Here is a 15,090-nt window from a genome sequence, read left to right on the forward strand (position 1 = left end):
AGCGCCCCTCTTAGGCTGGCGTGTAGATGCAACTACGATTGAATAGAAAGCGACGACATACCACAGTCAATTCTTTGGGAACTCTACTAACACAGTCAGGTTCAGTCTATCCACTCCTCAAAGAACTCTCACTTCCAGTGGTCACCGTCCTATTGCAAGACTAATGATCCCAACCAGGAGAGACTGTGCGAACCCTGCCTAGCCCATCTTACAGGTTGTCTCTTCACACCAACCAGCGCAAGATACCCCGATGCATGTGTTCAGAACTCCAGGTAAACTCAGCACCATCGTCCAGCGTCGCTCTATCCGGAGTTCCAATGTCAACTAGGTCGGCGTCGGCTAATAGTCACGATGAAGCACAGGAAGGCCACGGGTCCCGGATTTCCGTCCGGAGATCCGCTAGATAATCATAATCTCCTCCCAACGAAAACGCATGCCTCCAAGTTCAAAAACTTGGTGTGACGCGTTTCAAGAGTTCATCCATGACGGGATTGAGATCGATGGCGGCTGTCTTTGAAAGATTGTGCGAATCCACTCGGTCATGGAAAACAAGTGCACCCAAGACAATTTCATGATACTCCAGACACTCCTCATGCATGCGGAGAAGAACACGAGTCTGGAATTTGATAGGGGTGTCCTTCTTCTTCTCGCTACAGCGACTTGGCGTGACCTGTATGAAACCTGCCCCGTAGCTGAAAGATCTTGTTTTCATCGGCCTTGAGGGTTATAACTTTCTTCGGCTTGGTTTGGACGCAGGTTTACTCCGAGGGATGTACTCCCTTATTACCAAAGGGGAGGTGAATTTAAAAGATTCCAATCTCCATTATGATATGGACTTTGTGTTGCATCCCCTCCGTCCACATCTTAATGAGGTGTTTGGCCTTGATATTGGAGGTCCAGCTCTCCCATTGACTGTCGTGCCACAACAACATCCGCAACGACGACAAGGTCAAGGAGAGCCTACGAGGGCACTAATTTCCGTCTAGACAATCTCCAGAGGAAAGAGGCGAAGTTGGCTTTTAAGCAGCTTCCGATGAGCTCAGGGGCATCTAACCGGGTGAGACGAGAGGTGGGTGTTCCATGATGCTTCACAAAAACACCCACGATGCTTCGCAAAAGCAGCTTCTTCGCTCAGCCTTATCTGGAATCTAACTTAACCTGACTTAGCCAAGATAGACTGCCGTCCCCCGCTCCTCCTCGCGATTCAACGTGGAAGGCAGCAGCTAAGGAGCTAAAGGAGGCAGTTATTATTCAATATGGCATGTTACATTCCCGAGATGCCGAGCTCCAGAAGGAGTTTTCAGGGCTTTAGATAAAGTTAGCAAAGAGCGAGAAAACGACCCGCAAGCTGAACGTAATGCGAGGAGCACGCTGTCGAGGCCTTACTTCAGCAATGCCTGAAGATAATTCTATGTCAAGCCTGTCAGATCACCTGCTTGAAGACCTAGGACATGTCGCATTTCCCAATACATCGGGTGGAGGGCCAAGAATGAAGGATTTCCACCTCTAAAGTACCTCAGCGCCAACCATTGCGACGCTTACAAATACATTCCGTGCGGATTGTCGGATGATACTCAAACCACCAATGACACTAAGTGGCCTGCTTCTGTTCTGTCCTATCCTCAGCGAGGTACGGCGTATGCTCATGCGCCTCAAGGTATTCGACCCGGTTGAGGGATACACCATCACACGGGAGGACGAACACATGTGTTTTACGGGGAGAAAGAGCTTGTCTGACTTGCACACGAAGCGGCGACATGCGGATGGGCGCCATTGCTGCTTCTTAATCACCCAATGCAAGAGAATTGGCAAGCAGGATTGAAAAAGCAGCTTGGACCTTGTGACATGGCGCATTGAAGTTTCCTGCAGACACAGACAATGCATCTGTATCTGCGGCGAGCACAGCTTCTATCAGAGACACGCCCTATCTGCCCTTTTTTAGTGACACTGGTACAATACAATCGAAGCGAGAAACCTCAGTTGGGAGCTTATGGGGAATGTTCGCATGGCTGCTGACAGCTCGATGTACCATGGGATCCATATCAGTAGTCTAGCCCGGATCATCGATGCTCACGTCGCTCAGCTCTACCAACAGCTGAGCCATTGGTCTTACACCAACTGACAATATGCCTTGATCGCTTAATGTAAGCATAGACCGCGTGCAGGAATCGGAAAGCAAAGCTGGCTTCCAAACAAGGTTTACTGTTTGCGGTATACGAAGAGGAGCTGCATGGATGCAGCGCACCCTGACAAGCAAGCGACTTGAACCAGGCGGCACGATACAAGCGGCTCTTCACACGGGTAAACTGATTGGGTGGAACACACAAGAGATCCATTGACTCCTCTAGACCTGGAGTGGGAGGCTGCGTGCCACTGCTGCCTTTTGCGTGGGAGGCGACTCTGATCGCAGCCCTCCGCTGACGCCCGCACAGGCGCCGCTGTGCTCGCAATGGGCATCTGGAAGGGCCTGGGCGACGACGCGACTGAAATGCATACGAGAGGGCTTCGAACACGAGAACCCTCGTTCATTGCGCTCGTGCCCGATGCCCACCACCTGCTCTCATCCCACGTCGCCGCCCAGACTTCTCTTCTGATATTCTCCGATTCAGCCAACCTGGTACCGAACTCGATGTGTGTGGAACACCCTAGCTATCCTACTCCAGAAGGACGAATACCAGTTCCTAGGAGGCATGTGGGCCGCCAAAGGGACGCCGGAATAACAGGGGGTCACCGAACGAATAGAGTCTGTGATCGGATTCGTGCAGGAGCGCGATGGAAACGTTAGCTATTTTGCAACACTTGTATCAAAGGTTATACTTTGAAAATCATGGCTCTGACTGGACAATTGATCATGGTCAAGCGAGAGGTTTAGAGTGGGAAACTCTCGTAATCTGGCAAACTTTTGAGGTGCTAGTGTCATTATGGAAAAAGACAAGCGCGTGGTACGTCAAACAAGCACTCAAAGATGCACTGGGCGAGTGAATTCACGCCTTCTGGAATGCGGGTATTGGCGAGCAGGTCAGTGCCTATCTCTGTAACCAAGGGATCTGACCCACGCAGGACGCATCAGTACAGTAGGGCTCAAAACCAACCAATCCTACAGGTACAAACATTGAACGAGCACGCAATACGGATATCTATCACGCCCTAATAGCCAATGATATCATAGCACTCCTCCAGGGGTGCAAATACATTACAGTGCTGCCCGCGCTGCCATCCTTCTATTAATGGAGGGTACACCCAGGCCGTTGGCAATATTGGGAGTGGTTTCCCACGAAGACGAAGAGGACCTGATTGCCTTTGCGATGGGCGCCAGACCTTGATAGTATATGACCGACATATGATGGACACACTCTCCAGGGATGAGCAGGAGGGCCATGGATGAGACGAACAGAGCGATGGCGACCCGCGGGCCTGCCATCGGCAGGCTCTCCTCCTCTCCCGTGCATGGACGATGTCGCACTATGGCTGCCGTCCAAATGGTACCCCACATCCCAAGCAACACAGGTTCTGGCTTTGCAAAGAGGGAGTGCACATGGGCCAGGGTCCTAAAGTGACAGAGGATTAGTGGGCCGGGATGACTGGCGGTATCTGCAATTGGCTCCCCTGCAATCGCGAGGCAATCGTACGATTCTCCTGGTTGGATGGTACAAGGGAAAACTTACAGAGGATGCAAGGGCTGTATCATAACCGCAGGAGAGCCACTTCATCTTCCAATGTATGAAACTCCCTTGTCAAGGCTATCAACGGCCTTCGGATGGTTATCTCTACCTTCAGGGAGCATTGCACGAGTTCACGATCAAGAACCCGATGCCCTTGGGCATCCTTCTTATTCTTCGCCACGGAGGCCAGGGAGTTAGAAGGCTGTTACCTGTTCTGCAGAGCCACGTGTCCCAAGCGCTGAGGTAGCCGACAGCATCCGTCATATCCCCACTGGTTGTTGGACTAATAGATATCAACGTAAACTTCTGTCCAACACTCGGTGTCTCAATCAGGACGACAAACAAATCAGAACCCCATATAGGACACAGTGCCCACCCATCTTCTTGCCCCCTGGACAGGAGCTCAGGCCCTGTTGGTCCGCGAAACAAGGTGGTCTCCCGCGCGTTGGGGACTTGGTGCTGTTGTGGGACAGTGTTCGGGAGATGGGAAAGGGCCACAAGCTAGACCCTTGATGGACGGGTCCCTTTGAAGTACAAAGGGTATCAAAGCAGGGCAGATCCGCTGTCCTACAGGAAGTAGCAACGCGTCTACCTGTTGGTAGGTTTCATATTGATAATCTCAAGCCGTTTTCTGACGCCTGAGGCCAACCGATTTGATGTCGCGGTTCGAGCCCGTGAAGGATCACTTCAGCAAAAGAAAGATCTAGCTGACTACCAACGACGAAGGAGAGTGCCACTCATAACCCCCGGCAAAGTGCTCCTCTTCTCTCTCATCCCCCTTTCCTCTTCGACGCTTCCCGTCCTTTTGTGACGATCCCCAAACTTCCCTAACCCACAACCTGATTTCTCCCCTTACCGGCCACAGCTTTCACCAATTCTGTTACTTGTTCCTCATCCCCGGCGGTTCTCATCGAGATGCCCGCCCCTGCTGGTGGACCTCCCGGGGGGCGGGCGACAATGACGCCGGGCTCCTACGGGCCCTGATGATCGTGTGGCATTTCCGTATGCCAACGCTGGTGCTAAGTGGACCCACAAGGAGGCGAACTTCAACTGGAAAGTGGAAAGACTTGAAGAACCGGGATGGGCAACACCGAAAGCGAACGGAAAGTATGTTGAAACAAAACCCAGTTCTTCGCCCCGTCTTCTGCTGTGGATGGGGTGATTCGGGACAATTGGCTACATGCGCCCAGTTGCGAAAGGGCCTTTTGGTCATTCGCGCGGGACAATAACATGTGGTGCATGCCGCGACCCAATCGAAGTTTGGTGTTCGCTCAGTGTATTTCCAGAGGAATCGGCGAGAAGTGCAACGGACACGGCGACTATGGTACAGTGGTCGTGAGAGATGACTCTGCGCAAAGAAGCCTGTGGAAGATGCTCTGCGTCTCTATCCTGGTGTCTTACAGCGCCATTGGCATGAGATATGAAGACGCCGACGCGGATAGCGCCGTCTTGCACGATCTACCGAGCAACCCGTCCATAGAACCGCTCCCCGGGTGGACGTGAACGGTGTCTATCCATTGGATTCGGGTCAGGGACTTTGGCTTAGAGGGGCTGCATCAGTCGGTCCGATGTGTATAGGGACGGGACCCATCACCACATCCCGCGATATGTCCGTCGTGCCTACGAGCAGAGTTTCAAGCTACCCCACATCGGAACCCTTTGACACTACTTAATACCATCGCCCAATCCCATGCCCATCAGCCGACTACTATTCTTAGCCATCGAGGCAGTTTTTGCGTCCGGTTTCTTTGCCGTCCGGAAAACCAAACAAGATTAGTGATGATCGAGATCTTAGTTGCGCAACACAGGAGACAGGCCAAACTCAACTATGGCTTCATAAGAATATACGAGGAAACATTCTTCCTGAAACAGGAGTGCCATGGTGCCTCCGGTGGCGCTCAGTTCAGTTGCGAAACTGGGATATGCGGCGCTACAACACGTCGAGGAACGAAAAGGGGGAACATGGCTGACCGAAATGCCCACGCCGGCGGCGGCAAGGAACATGGTCAGAAAGGCCATCATGGTGCCAGGCGACTAGGTCCGCACGCTCAAGGTAGAGTTCTACAATGTGACGGGCCCCAAAGTCTTCGCCTGTAACAGCCTCGGTGGGGGAGAAATATGGTGATGTGCGAAACAGGCGCAACCGAAATACGCGTTCATCTCAACATATGGGGCGGGGGAGGAGATTTTCCTCAAACAGGAGTGCCAAAATTGCCAATGGGTTCTCCTACGCTGGCGGCCTCCAAATTGCGTAATACATGAAACGGACGCAGCTCAAGGCTCGACCAAGCCAGTCTGGACGGTGACACGCCTAGAATCACATTGCGGCTGGGGTTTCTTGGGATTTTCTCACCTGCGAACAACGACCACCAGGCCGACAGCGCCATGTCTTACTTCAGAGCCAAGCCAAATAATCAAAATACGCGTCTATACAATGAGACTGCGATGCTTGATTGTTCTATTGCTTGGAGGGAGATATAACCCTAATTACGAGTGGGCCGCGCAGACTATCGTCACCTTAGCGACATACAAGTCACGCTACAAAGGCACCTGAAGCAACTGGAGAGTGTATACCTTGAAATTGTCCCAAACTGAGATTTCCCAAGGGACATAGATTGGAAGAACAAAGTGGCTTGGTCCCTGTTGCTCACAACCCTGTCAGAGAACTCGCGAATAGCATAGAGAGTTGAGTGCGTACAGAAGATCGAATGACGGGAATATGCTCATACTAACAGCCGAGACCCTAGATGTGTGGATTCATACTAGAGCGGCAAGTCTCAGTACAGGCTGGCTAATATAACTCGGCATGTATACAAACCAGCGCCCATGTTTGGGGCGAGCTGGCCCCCTCATATAAGTGTGCTCTCTGGGCGAGTTGCGCCCGAGTCTGGTTCTCTCAGTGGCTCAAAGATGCAGCATACAATCGTGGAGACATCCATATCATCGGTCCTGGGCTCGCCGGTCCTGCGCAAGATAGATATCAACCGATTAACGTCCATGAGCCTCTTTGGATATTCGGGGGTGTTCTTCGACACGCATACTACAATGCCTTGACATGTGTATTTCTGCATATGGACTGCGGGGCATCGCGCTTTCCGCTCTGACCCACGAAGTCAGAAGTCAGATATCCTAGAGATGCAATGGCATGTCCGGGTGGCCGCCGTAAACGGCGCCGCAGATGAGGTGGGGTTGGTCTTGACTACTGCTTTGTTGTATCCAACCCATCATTGAAGCCTTGACCTACAGCTTAGGAGTCTTGTATTCCTGCTGCAAGCAAACACCCCAATATCAAAGGCTCGTGAAACGCATGGAAAACCAACTTCTCACCCGTGGTAATCGTCTAGGAATGAGCCGGTCTGGATCTCTGCCCTCCATATAGCCTTGCCCTTGCTTCTACCGGTCATCCGCGGCGTACGCATGCTTAGGCTTCATCGGGTACAGTTACTATCACTCCGCCTGACTAGGTGCAATTTGGCTCGGCCTCAAGAACTCTTTGTAGATAACTGTTACCCGTACAGCATTCACGAATGCAACTCGCACGCGAATTACCGGTCTTCACTACTAGACTTGGACTTACAAGCGGAAGGTTGGCTTTGGACCTTATGTCGGCTGGTCCCCAAACGCAGGAGGACGATTGAATTGGAAAAAGGGACATTTTCATAAGAAGCCGCTTGCCGGCGAGCCCCAGTGGGAAGCACAGGAGCGCGGCGAGGATTAAACCGAAGCCGTCCGCCACGCTTGCCGGATAACCCTACACAAAGCCTTGGACAGGCTCAGAGACATCTCTCTCCGAGCATGAAGATTATAGTAACCCCTTTTGCCCTCCTCTAAACAAATTGAATGTTCAGTGCTAAAGTCCAACAGGCCAGATCTCAACATATGCTGCATGTGCAGATGTCTCTTGATCCACGGCAGCATACAGGGCCAAACCCTGATTATGCGTGGCTTTTGGTCTGCCTATATGCTTGTGATGGCCCTACATTAGAGCGTTAGTTCCTCCTTGGCATGCGTGGGACATGCTTTATAGGGCATATCCAGCATAAGACGATGTGAACTTAAATCTTGGAGCCGTACCATGGCCTCTTTGTAACAGCAAACCCTCCAACAAATGCTCGCTGTTTCCCCAGCTCCACCCTCGTATCATCGATCTTTTTGCTGCCTTCGGCGGAGCAAAGGGAGCCCATTGGAAGGCACACAACTCGACTAGCGCGCCAAAAAAGGACCAGGCGCGGGAAAGGGTTGAGTATCAGCAGTTTATTGCTGGCCGGCGTCGTGATATGGACTGGGTCCCCGGGCCCAACACTAGTAATTCACAAGCTGTTCCAGCATTCAGCGCTCGCCCCTTGCTTCGTCTAGAGCCTCAAGACAATGGGCTTTGTTCTGTGGTCAGCGGCCAAAATGCACTTCTTCAAAGGTTAGAGAGGCACAAGTCACAATCGCTCGAGCATCACAATGCACCCAAATATTTTTTGCATGACCAGAAAACGCCACGAGGACTTTCGCCATCTCAGGAACGAGACCCTGGAAATGCCCCCGCTCATTGCGAACCTGAGCCCATAATGTTCGCCTTGGGCATGGTTCTATGTGGCCTTTGGTGCACCACGTACAGAGCAGAATGGGACGTGTCCGCCCCTCTGGCACAAACACCACGCATCCATGAAAATTGCTTTGTCCGGCACGGGGCCATACTACAAAGCGACCCGTCAAGGCCCCTGGCTTCCATCTGTCTGACGAGGCCGGTTTGGTTGTTTCGATTGCTAGTACCATGCTCGTCTCCGACGCGCTATAAGTATTTAACGTCTGCGAGAAAGGCTACGCATGGTTGCCGCAGTAGAGGATCCCAAGGAGGTGGAGTCAAAGTCCGACGAGGAGGAATCTAATGGCAAAGCTGTCGATTGGAGCAACAGAAATGACTCCCTATGATTGGGAGGTACGCGTCTGGACAACCAGAAAGGAGGATGTGAAAACATCTGCGCAGATACAACAAATAAAGGGCTTGGCAATTATAACCCGGAGAATGTTCCACTCGGCTTTGCGGCATGCAAGCCGCTCATGACGGAGCTTTGTGTCCCAAGCCTATTCTGAACAGGCGAGATATCACCTTCCTTCGACGGTGCCACAATGGACTTGGGTAACAAAATCGCGATGGCTCGCGCAACGAAGCTGAAAAGCCTGGAATGGAATGAGGCGAAGCTGAATGCGAGGACACAACATGTGGTTTACACAGGGCGCCTCTTCAACGCAATGGGCTCCCGATTGCCTTCCCTGGCACGGATCCGCCAATGTCTCCACCACACTGGTGTGGACCTGGTCAGCTAAGTGTTTTCTACTCTAAACAGTTCTCATAGCTATTGGGCTCCGGTTCCAAGGTGCGCAAGAGACAGCTTGTCATGTTTCGCGAACCCTGGCCTAACTGTCCGTTGTATTGCTTTTGGAACCACCTATACCAAACCATGATGGCGCCATGTGTCAGCGTGCGCGGTCCTCCTAGTGATTGTTCTGATCACCTACAAAGGCATTTGGCCGAATTCGGGCAGTACCAGTACCACGGGCGGGCCTCTACTAGCATGTATCAGTTTCTAGGGTCTGGGTAGATAAAGGACAAGGAAAACCCTCCTATTCACTTACTAATTACATGCTGGAGAAGCGGCCCTCGACCGCCAACAGGGACTGCGCGAGGCTATCACGACTATGGCACACTCCCTGAAAAACGAATCATTGACCCACATCGAAACAATCGACGGTGGGCTGTTCTCGCCTCTCCCCTTTTTAAACCACAAACTTATTCGGTTGGCGATGTTTGAACACCCCAATCCCCCTGATGTACGTTCCATCGCTCGGCCAACCGTGTTCCAGTACCCGGACTCTCTCAAGCTTGGTTCTGCTGGTCAGAAAACTGAAATTGGACCAATCTATATGCGCAATGCGTAGTAGTCAGAGAGGAACTAAAGCAAACAATCGCGAAGAGACCCGTGACGTGACGAGGACGAAGCGGTCCTGGCCTTTCAAGGGGGTGCCTACTACAGTGGGTGCTACTGGAAAGGGATTGAGCGACGCGTTGCCGCGGGTCCCCGGGTCACCAGAGGGGAAGAAAAGGAAGAAAATGCATGGGCCAACATGTACTATGTGTCGGAATCTGCTTCTACAGTCTTACATCTAGCACAACAGTTAATCTGTTACACTTCTGCGTCCCGTGATGCTGATATCACGATACCATTGAAAAGAGGCGCCTGCAACAGACACAGACTAAGTTACCAGTCATGGTAGTTCACTGACAGCCCAATATGACGTGGCCCCTGCCTTGGTTTCAACCGGCCCCTGTCTGCTCGTGAGTGAAGGTAGCTTAGGCATCCCATGATTACTTGACATATTACCTTCCACCCGTGTCGCCACTTTGCTTGCCGCCAAGGTTGTCTCACCCTGGTACTACGACCCAACTTCTCTAGTAGAGTAGGCTCGCGAAGGCCAAAAGCTACTTGCTGTGGAACCAGCCGAGGTCTTGAACCCGGGTCCTGGCCAGGAAGCAGGTGACCCAGCCAGCCCAGCCGCTCAGCCCGAAGCTCGCCACACAAGCGAGGTTGATGAGGCGGACAACATGATTTAGAGGCGCAACCCGAGATTCGTGATACTAATAGAGATGGCACCTTGGGAAACAACCCCCTTGGAGAGTCTGACGCCCCAGTTTCTAAAACCGTCCCTACAAGGACCAAGGTTACAAAGACCAAAACAGCCAAAGATGGCGGTAAACAGAAGGCCAGGAAGGCGGGAGCTGAAGATATCCGCATTAAGCGATCAAGCCTGACCGAACTCTGTTTGTGAATTCCCATACTCTATGGTTAAATATTAGTGCTTATTGGCAGGGTCAATTCCTCCGGTGGATCTGGCCCAAGTTCTCGGCTACAACTCCAAAGGCGAACCATACCAGCGTATGCCTACGAAGGACTATCAGGACGTTTTACATCAGCTGGACCTTCTACCGCGATGGTGACAGCCTCATGCGAAGTCGCTCCAACTGAACCTGTGGTTCCTACCGCGACGCAGTCTGTCCCTGAGTTCGGAGTGTGGTGCATGCTACAAACTTAGTCCAAGCCTGGTGTTTGTACAGTGCATTTCCAGAGGGATTGGCGTGAGGTGCAACAACTGCCTACTCCGTGGGCACAGGAGTTGCTCTCTTAAGCAGAAAGAGCTATCACCAATGTTAGCAATTCCCTTTCGTCGTGTTTCCACAACATTCAAGGCTGCGTCTTTAAGGGCTGTGGGGGGGCTGCGGCCTTCTGACTAGGGCTAGGAAGGAGGATCAAAGCCTGTAATGCCAGCTTTGCATTCGCCCCAAGGCCCAAGGCCCCCGCTCGCAAGACCATGTTATTAGTCCTTTCCTATGGGCGCGGCAAAGTGAGATCAGTTTGCCAGCCAATTGTTAAGCAGGTTCACAAAGGCCAGGACTTGTCTCGCACGCTGAGCAGACATGCGCTCGAGAGCCCAGAGTGGTACAAAGCAAGGACAAAGTCCTCATGCCCTTCTTTGCCTCATGAGAAGCCAAGTCTGCGGTTTCGGAAAGAAAATGGTTGGCACGGAACATACCGCCGGGTCCCATATTAATCGGCCGCAACAGAAACAGCTTCCAGCAGCCCTGAGGCCCGGGGCCTCCCGGAAAGCGTCGAAGATCAAATAGCCCTATCAATTCTTGATGCTGGATTTGCTATCAAACGTATACCATCCATTGGCCGTATGCTGTCTTCGTTGAAGGCGCCTGTGTCTGGGCGCAATGTGCGGTCGTATACTCGACAAGTTGTTGACGCGTTCGGCCCGCATTCTGGCGCGGTGGCTAGAAAAGCAGATCTACCCAGATGAGCCAGGTTTGGCTCTCAGACTTCAGGGGTGGTAAGCTGGCGGTCCACCCTGGAAAGGATCACAAAGTACAGGGAATGTGGCACCCAGCACGTAGTTCTCTCACATAAACTAAAGCTGACTATCCTGGTCGAGTTCTGAACGGAATGGCATGGCACTTGTCCCTCGTGAAATGTTTTAGAGCCAACATTACCATCAGGATGAAGTCGAGGCCATCTAAGGGCCTGGATGATACCCAGAAAAGAATGCTCGCCAAAGTGGTATATATTGGATCTATGAGACTGCAGGAAATGATTCTTGCAAGTTGCACCAACTGATATATAGACAAAAAGGCCCGGTTGTTTGCAGGCAATACTCTTTGAGGCCTCATTCCTTTTCTTTCCCCAAAACCTCGCTTCTTCTCTTCCCCGGCTTCAACCCGTTACCCTGTCCTTCCTGTGATTTTTCATGGTTTAGAACAACTTGAAGTATCTTCAGCAGTCCAGCCAACCATAAGCTCAGCGCTCGTTGTCTATAATGTTCAAAAGGAAAGTATGTGGTGAACCAAGAACCCTCTCCTATAGCCGGGTCATAAGGTCATCCGCGGTGGTCGTGCACGGAAATGGGCCAAATCCTCGCCTGGTATTACGGTCCGTGAAGGGTTCAGGTTCAGGCTTCAGGGGCAATTCGTGGGGAAACGTACTTGAGGCCAACAATCCGGCCGAAAAAACCGACTTGGTCAAACACGTGTATCCTTTTGGGACGCACAACAACCTGTACATGTACTGCTCATCATAAATGATCGGCAAGGATCAAATGGATGCCTGTAAGCGGGCCTTGGCTATACACAGAAGAGCACAACTCAGGCATTGTTTGTTGGGCCAGATTAGCAAGAGAACGGATGCTGGGATTGACGAATGCCAACGCAGTAGCAACAGGAGCATGAGGAAAGCCTATAAAAACAAGCGATTGGAGTTTCCCCGGATGAATAGTGGTCCACGATGGTGATTTATTCTGCGGAAGGACCGAGAACCATGGTCTACCAGTACCAATCCTGTCTCAAGGATATCACGCCGAATTTGTGCCGTCCATCCGACTAGCGTCATTCGGGAAATGGCTTCGATGGACAAACTCTACCATTCTTCCCAATGCTAAGAGAAACCAGGACGAGTACCATGCGTACGGCTGTTGGCGCCTGTGTGCAGATAGGAGTGTCACAATGCAGTGGCTTCTGGTTATGTGGCTTTGCCATTCCAGCGTCTGGCATCATAACAATTCAAACACCCTTTAGCCAAATTGGGACTCCGAGTTTTTATTGAGTGAAGGAGCCAGATCGACGACCCTGAATGGTACATGTCGTGCTACAGCGTTGCTATATCACGGCAGATTCTTCTGTCTGGAGCTTTCCGCAGCCGGTCCAGGCTCGGGATGCTTTGAGGTCGACTCCTAGTATATGGCTCGGAGTGGAATCTGCCTGTCGAGGATACCTTGCGTCGCCTATTAGAGTCGGCCTCCGTACAGCGGCCTCGTATTGTCCCTTCTCATCCTAGTGCTCGGGCGAAAGACCCGATAGGCATCCAAGTGGTCATCCTTTGACTTTATGTGTGTCTGTCCACCCAGGCTACGGCAGAGTATTAAAGCATCAGCAAGTCCTCAACCAGCATGTCAGCAGAGTATACCGTAGGAATGACGAGCAGGATTCACCCTCGAGTACCTCTTCCGAAAAGTGGCTCATCCTTGATCACACTGGGAATCATCTGGGGACAATGAAATACCAGCGACGGACCCGATTCGGATAGTGACGGAGATGAACGTCGGACAACGATGGAGACGTCCCCGTACGGTCGTCTGCATCTGCTCTTCCACCACCATGGAACTGGCTCCTCCTCTCTGGCATTTTCTCCAGGATCTCCGTCACTTTCCGGGGCTTCTCCTCTCCCAGCCACCGCCACCACCGCGCAATCGAACCTTGACCGCAGTTTGGCAGTTGCATGGCCTACTACCTCAGCTACACAGGTTGCACGATGAAATGATGGAATGATGGAATAAACCACCGAGCTGACTCGAACCAGCAAAACGGTGTTGACCGACAAAAAAAAAAGCCAAAAGAAAAGCATGTCTCCTTCTTCTCAATGAACTGGATGCGAGTCACTAGTCTACATTAGACAGGCAACCAAGAACATAATCTGAGTCGCACTCCTGTGTCTGCTCTTCCTGAATCATCCACTCCTCCGGCCGCCGCTTCCCACCCCATTCCTGCCCTAATTCTGGCACCCTGGCTGCAGGTCTCCTTAGGGTTGCGGGACGCGGTGGCCCTTGGAGGCATGGAGGCGTTTTTCGAGGTTTCTGAAGTCAGGGAGGTGGTGCCTTAGGTGGTTCCCATGGGGGTTATCGTGGTAGGCGCACCACCTGAGGACATCATGATCAGAGTCATTCTCGTTGGTACGCAACGTAAGTTCTTACCGAGCCAGAGATGGTACTAAGGCCACAAACAGGTGGTAGTGCCTGTTCTATGTTATTGTTCATGTTTCTGTTTATTGGCCCAGAGAAAAGTCAACCAGTTTTGAGGCCACAGTCTCTATCCCCTCTTTCTGAGGCTTCATCAAGAAGGTCAGATCTGAACGCGGAAGCTGCTACGTTTACTCCAACCTAAGCTTACCGTCCTCGTCTCATGTCTACCGAACCTTACGTTTCCTACCTATAATCATGAGAGGTATATCGACCGCCCACCTGAACCTGGCCTGTTCACTGAATGCCGAGACCATTTCTCCTGCTATCAATGAATATACTGCTCTTCATTAGATACAAATGTTCCTAGGGTTTGCGTCCATAACTATGGATGGCGTGTCTCCCACCAATGTCTCGTGGCATACGAGCCTCATCGCTGAGTCTACTTTTAGTATCCACATGAAGAGGGGGACCCGAGCCCTGCTGGTTGTTACACCCACTGGTCAGTACCCCCACCCAGCGGCGTCACTGGACATAGGAAAAAAACGCGGAAGCCAAAGCCATACGGGCAAATCTTTGATCGTGGTTACCAAAAAGTCCACCGCAACGACACGATGCACACTCTGGGTATAACTTGTTATCAGGGCGGGGGGGCGGCGTTTGTCATTGCAACGTACCATGCTACCTCATGGAACGGAACTTGATACGCACACTGCAGTCCACATCATTTCTTGCTCGGTTCCAGGGAGGCTTTTTCGGGACACTGTGCTGAGATAGCAGAAAAAGCTAGACTGGATAACCTGAAGAGTACCCAGAGGGCGAGGACCCAACAGGTGCATTTGATTCCATCAGTCCTATTCTCTCCCTCCTATTACCAACTGCGAATACCAAAACTTCCTGGACCACCAGTTTAAAACAATCAATCAAGTTGACAAACAATCTCGCCGCCCCAGAAATGTCTTCCGCCGCCAGCCCAACCGCCCCCACCCCCTCGAAATGCTTTCTGGCAACATTAGCTAGGTTGATGCAAACCTCCACAGCACCACTCATCTACGCCCGGCCCCGTGCCTCATCATCTGGGTCAGAACAAAGGTTCGAGACATTATTCTCGAAAGAGATTCAACAGATGGAACCTCGGCCTGGCCTCGGCTCA

The 15,090-nt window shown here is 51.9% G+C and overlaps 1 protein-coding gene across 1 annotated transcript; it reads left to right on the plus strand.

Annotated features, from left to right (window-relative positions):
* Positions 1–8,783: 8,783 nt before the first annotated feature.
* Positions 8,784–9,593, plus strand: BJX68DRAFT_260800 (uncharacterized protein; the record flags this gene model as incomplete). The annotated part of the gene is made up of 2 exons (XM_071043986.1): positions 8,784–8,961; positions 9,310–9,593. The coding sequence occupies 2 exons, from the start codon at positions 8,784–8,786 to the stop codon at positions 9,591–9,593; spliced, it is 462 nt and encodes a 153-aa protein (XP_070906090.1).
* Positions 9,594–15,090: the final 5,497 nt, after the last annotated feature.

The sequence above is a fragment of the Aspergillus pseudodeflectus genome, assembly GCF_044049435.1.
Source record: "Aspergillus pseudodeflectus strain CBS 756.74 chromosome Unknown BJX68scaffold_1, whole genome shotgun sequence".
Lineage (NCBI taxonomy): Eukaryota > Fungi > Ascomycota > Eurotiomycetes > Eurotiales > Aspergillaceae > Aspergillus > Aspergillus pseudodeflectus.